This window comes from Vipera ursinii, assembly GCF_947247035.1.
Source record: "Vipera ursinii genome assembly, chromosome: 1".
Taxonomy (NCBI): Eukaryota; Metazoa; Chordata; class Lepidosauria; order Squamata; family Viperidae; genus Vipera; species Vipera ursinii.
In genome coordinates this window covers 128,296,124-128,309,950 of record NC_139512.1, presented here as the reverse complement: position 1 = coordinate 128,309,950, position 13,827 = coordinate 128,296,124, and the positions used below count along the sequence as shown (strand labels likewise).

Sequence of the window (13,827 nt, the reverse complement as noted above, 5' to 3'; positions counted from 1 at the left end):
GTTGAAACTCAAATACTTTGGCCACCTAATGAGAAGGAAAGACTCACTGGAGAAGAGCCTAATGCTGGGAAAGATTGAGGGCAAGAGAAGAAGGGGACGACAGAGAATGAGGTGGCTGGATGGAGTCACTGAAGTAGTAGGCGTGAGCTTAAATGGACTCCAGAAGATGGCAGAGGACAGGAAGGCCTGGAGGAAGGTTGTCCATGGGGTCACAATAGGTCGGACACGACTTCGCAGCTAACAACAACAACAAGCACCCCATAGTACTTTGCAGCACTCTCTGGGCAGTTTACAGTGTAGAAGCATTATTTGCATATTGCCCCCAAACAATCTGAGTCCTCATTTTACAATCCAAAAACTTTTTTTTTCATTGTGATCATTCCTTTTCTTTGACTTCCCTTTATCTCAGGGGTTAGACAACCTCAGGCTCAGAAGCCCATCCAAATATTGCTGCTGAATGGTCATTTATAAACTGAGAAAGAGAAACGTATTAAACACCTGGGTAGAAATCCTATTTCAAGCATTTATTTTAAATTACATTCAGTTTTTACCCCAATCATGCCACTTTTTGTGGGGGGGGACTGTTGCCCCCAACAGAATTGTGAAGATTGATGTGGATATTGGCAATATGTAACACTGGTTAATCTGGATAATTTCCAGTTCACTAACAGGAACATGGAAGCTTGTATCCTTTTATTATTTTATTTTTAGGGCAAACATTTTAATTTTACATTATTCATATTTCCCTTCTTCTGAGCATTTTCCACTTTGATTTTTTTAAGGGGATGACCAGAAATGTAATGCAGCATTCCATAGTAATAGTAGAAATTACATTTCAAATAGTTTGGAAATTGCCTTTTTCTTTATTGATGTGCACAGACTTTCTTTCAACTGAAATTTCTACTCATAACTTAAGTTTTCTTTCTCAGTTCATTGCCAGTTGAGACTGCCAGTGATCTGTGAAGTTGAGATTCCTTTCAAAGTGTTCAACTTTACTTTTAATGCGTTGGATGTTGTTTGCCGTTTAACTGCCCATTCCCCAAAACCTTTTGGCTTTAATAAATATTTGGGAACATCCCTCCCTTGTGTCTTCTCTTATAAATTTGCTCTCTGTGTTATGATTTATAAAACTCTTACGTGCTTATGTGGCTTTTGCTTGTAAGTTGAAAATGCAGCATTATGGAATATATACCCACAAACCATTTATAAAGCATGTGTTTTGTCACATTAAAATGTGGGAAGAAGGCTTGTAGGTTTGAATGCAGTGAATCCACAATGAGGAGGAAAGGATTTATTGAGCAAAGTAAATCAAAAGAGTAACTTCAATTGCAAAGAATAATATAGAGAGGAAATATTTACAAAGCAATGTTGAATAGAGCACTATAAATATAGGATAGATTCTCACAGCCCTTTTACTTCCAGAAGTGCTTCATCCTTGTCAGAAGATATTCCATAACTAACACATAGCAACAGTCAGAGGCTCAGGTCCCTGCTTAAGCTAACCCATGGGAAGGTTACTCAGCTTATATAGCATGCCCCTGCACTTGTTCATACTTCTAATTTAGGACATGTATTGTTTCTGCCAGGGCTTTTTTTTTTCAAAAAAAAAAAGGTGCCGGAACTCTAATCTTGGCAGGCGCGGGAGGCGGGGAGGCAGCGCTGCTGCGGTCATGGGTGTGAGGGTTGTTGGTGGCGGGCTGTCCCCCGGGGCTGGAGCTGGTGCGGCTGGTGCAATGGGAGCAGTGGGGCCCACTCTATACGGCGGGGCTGCACGGGGCGGGCAGCGGAGGCGGTGCAGGCCAGGCAATGCAGGGTGGCCACTTAGGCGTGCAGGGCGAGGCGACGGTGGCGCAGGTCCAGCACCGGGTAGGCCACCAGCCTGGCTGACACGGGTGAGCACAAGGAAGGAGTGCACATGGACTCCGCAGAACCCCCCTCCCACTTCTTACTTACCTAGTTGAGATGGTGTAGTTGGGCAGCAGGGAGGGACGCAAACTTCCTGCCAACTCACCTTCGCTGCAGACAACTTGCCGGTGCAACGTTTGCCAGCTGAGTCTTTTGGTGCTCTCAGCAGCAATTCCTATTGGTTTTCGAGTAGCATAGCTTGTGGGAGGGAGGGAGTAGCATAGCTTGTGCAAAAGCTTTTGTGTGTGTGTGCAAAAAAAAAGGTGCCGGAACGCCATTCAGAGCGTTCAATGAGAAAGCCCTGCTTTTATGTTTTAATCTTATGATTTTAAAATATATTTTTTTCTATTGTAAGTTGCCCCAAACCTCGCCATGTGGATTGCATACAAATATTATATAATCATTAAATAAAGGTAGAACATATGTTAAATATACATCAAATGATAATATGCTTCCCTACAAAGTCAAATCTTGCTCAATGACAGACCAAGGAGTTAACTCAGAAAGGCAAGAGGAAAATCTAGAAGAGGTCTGTGCAACTTGTAGAAGGGAAAGGCCCAAACTGATAAATTAAAAATCTTTATGGTCTGCAAATGAATGCTGGTGGGCTAATCAATGATTTGGTGACTAGAGGAGCTCGTGGTTATGGTAAGCCATGGAGACACTAGGCAACGTGACTTTTAGGGCAGTGGGGGTGATTTTATTACTTTTTTTTAAAAAAAGTCTTGTGTTCTGTCCAAGGGTGCTTGGCAGGCTGCATGTACAGGCCTGGTCTAGAATTTATTTTAGAGTCCGGCTTCCGGTGGCTGCGCGGCACCGGAGACAGCCTTCCCGGGCTGCCTGCGGCTCAGCTGAGTGATTTTCGCCCGAAACAGCGCCGATCAGCTGTTCAGGCGAATTTGAAGCCCCCTCCTCGGGAGAAGAGGAGGGGGTGAGGCCCCAGGTAGGGGTCGAGTTCTCCGGGGCCGCCTGAGCTTGTAGCTTGGGCGGCTGAAGGATCGAACTCCCCCGTAGCCTGGGTCGCTCCCAGCTGGCCAGCGCCTCTGCTCCTGATTTCTTGGAGCAGAGCCAGGCGTCTGCGACCACCCCTGCCTGAAGGAAGGACTATGGAATAAAAAGAGAGCGGTACAAGAGGAAAAGGTGAAGAGGATTATTTTATTTTACTCTCGAGCTTGATGGACTTTTTAAACTTAAAGTGAAAGTGCGTCACAATTGAAAGTAAAAGATGGCGGCTAAACCTCCCCCTAAAACTCTTCGGAGTGCTGGAACTTCTCCGGTGCAACAATCATCATTGCAGGCGTTGCATCCTCCTGATGTATTGACATCGAAGGATTTACAAGATGCTCTTGAAAAACATACCCAGGTAATTTTGGAATCAATGGGTGATAAATTTGCACAGATGGAGGAGAAATTGGAGAAGTTGGAGGAGAGAATGGAGGAGAGGATGGAACAGAAGTTCAGTGTGATGAAGGTAGAGATTTTGTCTTCAGTGTATAAAGTGGCTGAATGTGTGGAAGATTTGGATGAAAAAGTGGAAGATTTGACTCAAAAGAATGCCATATTAGAAGCAAAAGTATTGGAGAATGAAGATTTAAGAGACAAAATGGATAGAGAATTGAGTCTTGCTCAATATTTCCAGATGCAGTTTGCCATTAGAATCAGAGGTTTAAAGGAGAATATTAAGGAAGATCTAAAGCAGCTGGTTTCTGAGGCTGGTTTCTGGTATTGAATCAGCCAGCATCTGAAATAAAAGGAGGCATGGATAAAGTGTTTCGTGTGAACTCATGGATTGCTAGACAGAGAAAGTTGCCTAGAGATGTGGTGGTTTATTTTGCAAAAAGGGAAATTAGAGATGAAGTTATACAAGCTGCCTATGATACTAAAGTTGTGATTGCTGATCAAGAAGTTCTGGTTCTAAAAGAAATTCCTCCAAAGATTTTAAGGAGAAGGAAGGATTTTACATTTCTTGTGCAAGAGCTCAAGCAACGAGATATAAGGTTCAGATGGGAGATCCCAGCTGGGTTGATGGTGATGCATGAAGGTAAAAGGTACCGTCTGGTTACTGTGATGCAAGTGCGTGATTTTTACAATAATGTTTTAAAAGCAACCCCATTAACACTTCTGGAAGCTGCAAAGGGATCTGGAGAAGGAGAACATCAAGAGGCTGAAGATGGACAGACAGAGGAGAATGGTGCTGGAGGAGATCAAGTTACAATTTCTTTGGATGATCCTAGAGAACAGAGGGTGACGCGTGCTGCTTTAAAACGATCAAAAAAGATAAAAGAACAAGATCAGCAGAAGTCTATGGAACTTTCACAACGTACTTACAGCCAAGCAGTGGGAGGTGGGAAAAGATTTGGGTGAGGAATGTAAAATTTACACAAGCTTGAAATCTAAGAGAGAATTTTTACAAAATGTTTTATAGATGGCATTTAGATCTTAAAAAGCTAAGTTTGTATCTGAATTATTAGCCTAAATGTTGGAGGTGCGGTGATGAAGACGCAATATATTTTCATATATGGTGGACTTGTAAAAAGGTTAAGGCTTTTTGGATAAAAGTCTGGTGGAACATACAGAAGATTTTTTAAACGGAGGTTAAAGTTTTGTCCGCAACTTTTTTTTTGTTGGGAATAATTACAGATGCTACAGTTGTGGACACTAAGTTGATGTTGAATTTAATTACGGCAGCAAGACTTTTGATAGGTCAGTACTGGAAGAAAGAGGAACTGCCGACCATAGAAGAGTGGACTTTAAAGGTTTCCGACCTGGTTGAAATGGCGAAGATTTCGGCCTATTTGAAAGATTACTTGCAAGAACGCTATATTATGGAAGGGAGAAAATGGATTGAGTTTATCCAGAATAAGTATAGGGTTAAGAAGTTTCATGTAGTATTTGAATAAGTCTTCTTTCTTTTTTTTCTTTTTCTATCTTAGTATTTTTTATATATATTTAATATTACTAAGGTTTGTTTTATCCTATATAAGCTAGAGAGTGATAGATTTTAGAGTTTATGGTTGTTAGTATATGGTTGTTTATGATTGTTTTTTTTATATATACCTTGTATTTAGCTCTGGGAAGTCGGGGGGGGGGGAGGGGGGGAGGGGGGAGAGGAAGGGGGGGAGGGAGAAGGGAGGGGGAGGGGGGATTTTTAAGGGAAAAATTGTATGTTAAAACTTTTCAATAGAATTTATTTTAGAGCATTTAACTATCTAGAGCAGGCATGTCAAACATATTTTGTTTGAGGCAACTTCTTATAAAAGAATTACCATTAATTTATTTTAATAAAAAAAATTAAATCAATTTTTCACTTGATTTCAAATTAAATGAATTATATTGGTTGACAATGAGATTTTTTTTAGTGCAATTACCAAATGCAATAAACTGGTTTTAGATATATGTTACTGGAAAGAAAAAGCAATCCCTGCTGCGTTACTGATCCCAGAGAAGCATTTGCATGTATGCAGGTATCCTTAGGGTGCCATAGTTATGGATGAGAAATATTGGTTTCAAAGTTGGCATTTCTGGATGTAATACAGATATTTTGGACTTATTTTTGTTTCTTTGCATGTTTGATATTTTTAAAAAGGCATATGCTACTGATTACGCTTATGCACATATGTAAGATCTTTTGCTAGAATACATGACCACTGCTTTTCCAGAATGTGAAAAGTGAAAGACTGTGACTAAACAAAATTTTAATGTACAGATAATACTACCAGAAATTATTTTAGCCTTTTTAATAAATGTTGTTATTGATGTTAAGCTCACCATGGAAAACATCATATATTGTTATGTATATACTAGGTTAATTATTTAAAGACTGAAGTGCAACATAACTAGATTCTAAATGATCTATTTTTCAAAACACACAACAGTCCAAACAGTAAAAGTAAAGTCCAAATTAAGAATATTTCATTCTTAAGAATTGTTTACTTTAAAGTGGTTTAGTTGTAATAGATGGTTAAATTCAAAATAGTTTTCAATAGTACAGAATAGTACAAAAGATACTATTTTTTTCTAGCATCAGCTAAATTAGACATATTACATTGAGAAAAATGTTTCTCATTTCTTTCCTGTTACCTTTATGAAATCATCATTGCAGAGATTTTAACATAGGAAATAGATTATTTTGTTACCTACCTTCCAAAAGACAGAAGCAGATGAAAAATCTGAGGTTCTTTCCTGTTGGCTTTTTTGAATTAGCTGCTTTAGATTCTAAAAGTTTAGTTCCTAAAGAAGTAGCCCTGTAAATAATTTTAATGTCCTCCTCTAGTGCAGGGGTAAGCAACCTTGGCTCTTTTATGACTCATGGACTTAAACTCCCAGAATTCCTGAGCCAGCATGGCTCAGCTTGGAAACCTCTCCTTTTCCCCTCAGCATGGCTGGCTCAGGATTTCTGGGAGTTGAAGTCCACGAGTCAAAAAAGAGCCAAGATTGCCTAGCCCTGCAATAGGCTTAGGAAAGCCAATAGAGGGAGCTTCTTTTTTCTTTTTTTTGCAAAAAAAAAGGTGCCGGAATGCCATTCTGAGCATTCTATGAGAAAAAAAGCCCTGGTTTCTGTTTCTTGAGCAGTAGTTACTGAATTCTTGTGTGAAACGGTGCTAGGTTATCTGCAAATAATTGGCCTTGGAATTAAAAGAAAGTGAACAGTTTTAAACTAGGCTATGTAACAGAACAGTAAATCATGGGGAGCAACTGGAGGGATACAAAGGCTTGTTTTGAGAAATCTAAACTATTCTATGCATAGACATATCAAAACAAGATCTTTTTGTACTGGAAACACAGAGAAGGACTACATCACTCAAACTTCCTTGTCCATATAATCCCTTTCTGCTATAGCACTTCAGCTTGAAAATAGGATTGTAACCAGTACCTCAAGGTCTCCAAAAACAGTTGGATGTTTTACTTGAGTAGGTTTACCTCAGTTGAAGCCTCACTAGATTTAAAGGAAGTTGTCTTCAGCTAAGCATGGATAGGGATGTAGGAAGTTGATCATTACAAGGTTAGACATTTGTGTCAGGTCCCCAAAGAAAATGTATTTTATGCATATATGCTTTTGCTATTTTCTGCAGCCTTTCTTTGTGTCCTGCCATTCTGTTGGGAGTGGGGAGCTTTTGGGAATGCTTTGCACTATCTGCTAAGATGCCCTTCCCCCAGGGGATGGAATGTCTCTTCCTTATCTAAGAGAAGGTTTGCGCTTTGAGCCAGAAGAAATTGAAAGCGAGAAAGACCTTGAGCCCACCGAAAAGACTGGTTGTTGAAACACGTTGCCACCTGTGGATTGGCTGGGATTCAAATGAACACTGGGACCATGGGGAGAGGGGTATTGAATGTTGCTTTTAATATATTGCTTTGCGGATTTTTCTCTCAGATCTTGCCTTGATTCCCTACTGTCACTAGCCCCTAATAAAAGTTTCTTTTGAGACAATGCTTGTTTCAAGAGTTCTGCTTTCTTGGGTGGCTTAGTTGAGGTAGGTCCTTACAGGTCTCTTGAACCTAGTTCTGATAAGTGATAAGGTCTGTCAGACAGAACCTTTTTACAGTTTTGCAACCTGAAGTTCTTAACTAAGGGTTGCAAAGGTAGAGCAAAGTAAATGCAAAAACGTGGACCCTCCAGCCTATAGGATCCTACTACCTCAGCATGCCGATTTCTTCTTGCCCAAAGAGAAAGAACATGTGCTTTTGTCCATCAGAATAAAAGCAAAGCTTCTATTCTTTTCAAATAGCCCATTAAACTCTAACAATCTGAGGAATAGGGCTGGGCATATTAGTCATTTACAGGAAATACCTCCCTGACAAGTACAGTTTGTGGCATCTTGTCTCTTTTAGCTGAAATATGTTGGCTGTTTCCTGCAGCACAACCCTCAGGAAAAAATGGATAGATCTTTTGTCCCATTCCAAATTACAGGAAATGCAAAAAGGTTACAAAAAAAATTGTAATCTGTTAAAGGTATTTGAGCTAATATATAAACAATAAGACCTATTTCTGTGGCATAAATTGCAGAATAGGTAGAAATATGCAGAGAATGTTACCAGTTTGAGGACTAGTATTCGGATTTATCAAAAATAAAAATAACAACTGACTGAAATTCATTGCATTGTTTTTCTTTGCAATATCTTTCAAACACATCTAGTCCAAATTTATAATCTGAACCAAAACAATTCAATTTCTACAATCTGCCATAACTGTTTACTGAAGAATTCCCCAATTTAGAGTCCTCCAGAATTGTTGGGTTTAAGTCATCATGATCATTTGTCATGCTATGGGGTGGCTAGCCAACATATCTAGAGTGGACAGGTTAGAAAAAAAATATGGATGTATAGTATTTATGCTATATGCACTTTTTCTGGATCTGGTTTAAATCTTAACCAAAAAGGCAATTTGCTGCATGCTAAGTGTCAAGTAGGGACGCAGTGGTTCAGTGGGTTAGGACGCTGAGCTTGTCGATCAGAAGGTCGGCAGTTTGGCGGGTCGAATCCTGAGTGCCGCGTAACAGAGTGAGTGCCTGTTACTTGTCCCAGCTTCTGCCAACCTAGCAGTTCGAAAGCACGTAAAAATGCAAGTAGAAAAATAGGCACCACTACGGTGGGAAGGTAACAGCTTTCCGTGCGCCTTTGGCATCTAGTCATGCCGGCCACATGACCACGGAGATGTCCTCGGACAAGCGCTGGCTCTTCAGCTTTGAAACGGAGATGAGCACCAGCCCCTAGAGTGGGAAACAACTAGCACGCATGTGCGGGGGAACCTTTACCTTTACCTTTAAGTGTCAAGTGTGCTTGGTTTGGTGTAGCACATCTATTGTGATTTTTGCCATAAAGCATGGATATTGTAATAGAATGTGTGGATGACCTTGGGGAAAGAGGTGCTGCCTAGGAAACAATCAGACCAAAGAGGGAGGAGCCCCCAAAAGCTTAACAGTCAGAGGAAAAAAAATTGGAAGGATCTGCCCTAATAGATCAAACAGTTAAAAGTGAGGGTGGGAAGTTCATACTTTCATACTTGCAAGATTCTGTTAATTTAGCCTTACAATAAAGTACAATTAGCTCATCTAATTGTCTTTCCTGTCTGGTTTGCCTGGGAGGGTTAATAGATATGCGATCTATGACTTATCATGATGTGTGAACTTAGGCAAAATCTTGTCTATTTGCACTTGTACCACACACAACTTCAAGATGTGGGTTTCCATTATCTTTTTCCAGGAAAAGGTGGCATCTGTACCAACCAGAAGACTCCAGGCTACTTTATCCTACCAGAATTCCCTATGAAGAATCTAGCGTATTCAGCAAAGTCAGTGTGCTTAATCCAAATCTGAGGCAACATCCTCTGTTCAAAAATGCCCGAGCCCATGTGGTTACACTTGATCCTGGCCAGGTATTTGCTCTACTCTTGCTTCTGTTTCACTAAATATGAAATTGAACAAATGAACTGAATGTGAATGGGTTTGAGCCCCAACATCTGATTTAATCTGATTTTATTTATTTATTTATTTATTTATTTATTTATTTATTTATTTATTTGATTTAATTTATTTATTTGTCCTCGGACAAGCGCTGGCTCTTCGGCTTTGAAACGGAGATGAGCACCGGCCCCTAGAGTCGGAAACGACTAGCACGCATGTGCGGGGGAACCTTTACCTTTTACCTTTTTATTTGTTACATTGTTATACATTGAGACTCAGTTTGGTATAGTGCAGGGGTAGGCAACCTTAGCTCTTTTATGATTTGTGGACTTCAACTCCCAGAATTTCTGAGCCAGCATGGCTAAGCATGGAAACCTTTTCCCTCAGCATGGCTGGCTCAGGAATTCTGGGAGTTGAAGTCCACAAATCATAAAAGAGCCAAGGTTGCCTACCTCTGATAGTGTTTAGAATAGAATAGAGCTGGAAGGGACCTTGGAGGTCTTCTAGTCCAGCTGCCGCTCAAGCAGGAGAACCTATACCAGGGGTGTCAAACTGCCGGCCTGTGGGCCGGACGGTTCATCAGGAAACCGCACTCACCCCATTGCCAGCAATGGAGAAAAAGCTCTGATACGTTGCGCGACGTCACGTGACATCGCGAGTTTGACACGTCTGCCCTATACCATCTCAGACAAGTGACTATCTAGTCTCTTAAAAATCTCCAGTGATGTAGCGCCCACGATTTCTGGAGGCAAGCTGCTCCACTGGTTTAAAGGTATCAGGCTAGACGGCGAGTTCTAGTCCTGCCTTAGGTATAAAAGCAGCTGAGTGTCCGAGGGCTACCCTCTTCTCTCAGGCCAACTTTCCTCACAGGGTTGTTGTTGTTAAGGAATTTGTTGTGCAGAGGTCTCCTTGTGCTACCAAAGAGTTGCACAGACAAGGAAGGGTACTGAGAGTAGTAAAAAGTCACACACAGAAATACACTGAGTTCTAAAAGCAAAAAAGTATTTTACTTTTGAGGTGGTGTAAGAACAAAAATGCACAGTCAAAAAATAAACAGTCCAAGATCATACACAATAGCAACAGTCCAAAGCTACAAAGTCTTCTTACCGGTCCAGAGGTCAATACACAGTTTAGGTTACAACAGTAGTAAACTAACAGCAGAGCAAAAACAGTAACAGAGATCAGTGAATTCAGAGAGAGAGAGAAGCTACGTTCCTAGCTTCCTCTTATGGCCATGAGAACACTTACACACTCATTGGCCAATTTACAACTTAAAGACATAGCATTATGGTTAATATATTTTCAACCCAACATTGTAGGCTAACACCATATGCCTAACATTCTCCCCTTTGGGTAGAATAATATATAACTCTTACAATGTTATGCACATTCTTTCACAATTAGCATTGTGTTTCACAGCACTTTGTACCTTCGTAAAATGGTCTGCAATATTTACATCAGATGAACAATACTCTAGCTGTATTAATTTCTCTTTGACACATTGTCTGACATTTAAATAACGAAGATCAGTATGTTTAGATCTTGTTCTTACTGCAGCACTATTAGCCATCTTTATCGCAGCTTGATTGTCCTCATATACAATGAATGGATCATTTACATTTAAACCCATATCTAACAATAATTGTTTGTACACTAGCAGTTCTGTACATAACACTGATAGACATGAAAATTCAGCCTCCATTGTAGATAAGCTTATGTGTTTTTGTCTAATAGATTTCCATCCAATCAAAGAATCACCCAACATTACAGCCAACCCTGAGGTAGATTTACGAGTGTTTGTATCAGTGGCAAAACTCGCATCTGCATATGCAGTAAGGATTAACTCACGATTTGGCTCTAAATATAATGAGTAGTGAATAGTTTGCTTCAAATACCTTAATACTCGTTTAGCTGATTGCCAGTGTCTAACAGTAGGATTATTGTTGTACCTGGCTAATTGGTTTACACAGTAAGAAATATCAGGTCTAGACCAATTACTCAGATACATAAGACTTCCTATCAAAGATTGGTACATAGTCTTATCAAATACAGGACTCTCAACATTAGTGTCCTCCATAGCCATCGGAGTTTTTGCTGGTTTACACATTTCCATATTGTATCTCTTTAATAACTGAGATATTTTACTGGCTTGCGACACCTTAAAACCCCTATTTGTTTTCACAATATCTAACCCCAAATAGTGGCTTATTTTCCCAAGATTTCTAATTGTGAATTTATTTTGCAATCTTGAAATGATAGTTTGTGCTTCTAACTCAGTTTTTGTTATTATTGCAATATCATCTGTGAATAATAAAAGAAAAGATAATACTCCATTGTGTTCTCTTCTAAACAAACAAGGATCAGCATTACTGGCTACAAAACCTAATGCAATCAACTCATTAACTATATATTTGTTCCATTCATAGCCCGATTGTTTCAATCCATAGAGGCTTTTCTTTAACTCCCAACAATCATGGTCTCTATCACTGGTCAATCCTGGTGGTATTCTTAAATAAATAGTATGTTGCAATGGAGCATGTAAATATGCAGTTTCAACATCTACATGGGTAACCATATATTGGTTTTTAGCCGCCCATACTAAAGCTGCTCTTAAAGTAGTTGCCCTTAGACTGGGTGCAAACACTTCGTCATAATCCTCAGTAGTTTGGGCAAAACCTTGTGCAACCAAACGTGCCTTATGGGTAACAGTCCCATCTACACCCTTCTTTATTTTATATATCCATTTGCAACCTATAGCTTGCTCACCAGGTGGCAGTTTTGCTTTCACATAAACGTTAAGATCCTGCAAAGACTTCAACTCCCTGTTCATTGCAGCTTTCCATGATGCCTGTTCCTTTTCAGGATACATCCTGATCTCATCATAGTTAGATGGTACTGAACTAACCTGACATACTATACTAGCTTCATAGCGATCAGGTGGACGTCTGATGCGCGTTGAACGCCAAGGAATTACAGGGCTTTGAATTCCTGACTCCTCTCCTTCCTCTGATTCATTTATTATCTCCCCTATCTCTTTTTCATCTTTTATATTTACAGGAGATGTATTATCATTACTAGTTATGTTATCAGAGGAGTCCTCAAACACTAGAGGATCAGTATTAACAGTTACTTGCTCTAACCTATCCCAACCAACATGCTAAAGGAATTTTGCACTCGCACTGTTATATACATTAGTTGTGCCTCGTTCCCAGAAACGATAGGATCTATGGTTAGCTTCGTAACCTACAAAGTATAATTGCCTAGCCCTATGTTGGCCTTTACTCCTGAGTTGTGCAGGAATGTGGACCCAAGCTGGGGTGCCAAACGTGTGCAGGTAATCAAGGTTTGGTCTTCTACCATGCCATATTTTTTTTATTGAAAAGTTTTAAAATACAATTTTCCTTTAAAAAACCCCCCTTCCCCCTCCCTCCTCCCCTCCCTACCTCCCCCCTATCTCCCCCCCTCCCCCTCTCCCTCCTCCCTCCCCCTCTCCCTCCTCCCTCCCCTGCCCCCCCCTCTACTTCCCCTCCTCCCCCCTCCCCCCCCACTTCCCAGAGCAAAATACAAGGTATATATCTAAAAAGCAATCATAAACAATCATATACTAACAATTATAAACTCTAAAATCCATCACTCTCTAGCTTATATAGAGTAAGCCAATCCTTAACAATACTAAATATGTATAAAGAACTAAAATAAAAAAAAACTAGCATCATTCCCATCTATATTCTTCCACAATTCACTATTACCTAGACATATTCTCACTTACACACCACAAGCACCTATCCCTATTAACCTCTCTAGCCAAAATAGGCTATAATAGATAATTCTTACACAAATTAACCCGCATTAACCCACAAAACTTTCTTCCTCTTCCTCTGTAGTTAATTGTCCATTAATTCCAAATTGAAAATTCTGTTACCATACATAACGTCCCAAAACTCTTAAAAACCCAACTACCACTTGACTATAAATATATTGTGGAAGTTCCATAGATCTCTACTGGTCTTATTTTTTAGTCTTTTTTGAGCGTTTTAAGGCAGCACGCGTCACCCTCTGTTCTCTAAGATCATCCAAAAGAGTTGCAGCTTGATCTCCTCCTGTACCCTTCTCGTCCATCTGTCCATCTTCATCCTCTTGACATTCTCCTTCTCCAGATCCCTCTACAGCTTCCAGAAGTGTTGATGGGGTTGCTTTTAAAACATTGTTGTAAAAATCATGCGCTTGCTTCACAGTACCCAAACAGTACCTTTTGCCATCATGCATGAAGCTCAACCCAGCTGGGATCTCCCATCTGAACCTTATATCTCTTTGCTTGAGCTCTTGCACAAGAAATATAAAGTCCTTCCTTCTCTTTAAAATCTTTGGAGGAATTTCTTTTAGAACCAAAACTTCTTGACCAGCAATCACAACTTTAGTATCATAGGCAGCTTGTATAACTTCATCTCTAATTTCCCTTTTTACAAAATAAACCACCACATCTCTAGGCAACTTTCTCTGCTTAGCAATCCACGAATTCACA

The 13,827-nt window shown here is 40.0% G+C and overlaps 1 protein-coding gene across 3 annotated transcripts in view; it reads left to right on the top strand.

Moving 5' to 3' along the window:
- The window catches only part of HSPBAP1 (HSPB1 associated protein 1), an 82,158-nt gene that overhangs the window by 46,404 nt on the left and 21,927 nt on the right, over positions 1–13,827 (top strand). For all 3 annotated transcript variants that reach the window (XM_083349871.1, XM_083349870.1, XM_083349872.1), the window contains exon 5: positions 9,106–9,277. In XM_083349871.1, the coding sequence (XP_083205997.1) occupies positions 9,106–9,277 (172 nt within the window). The remainder of the gene's footprint in view (positions 1–9,105; positions 9,278–13,827) is intronic.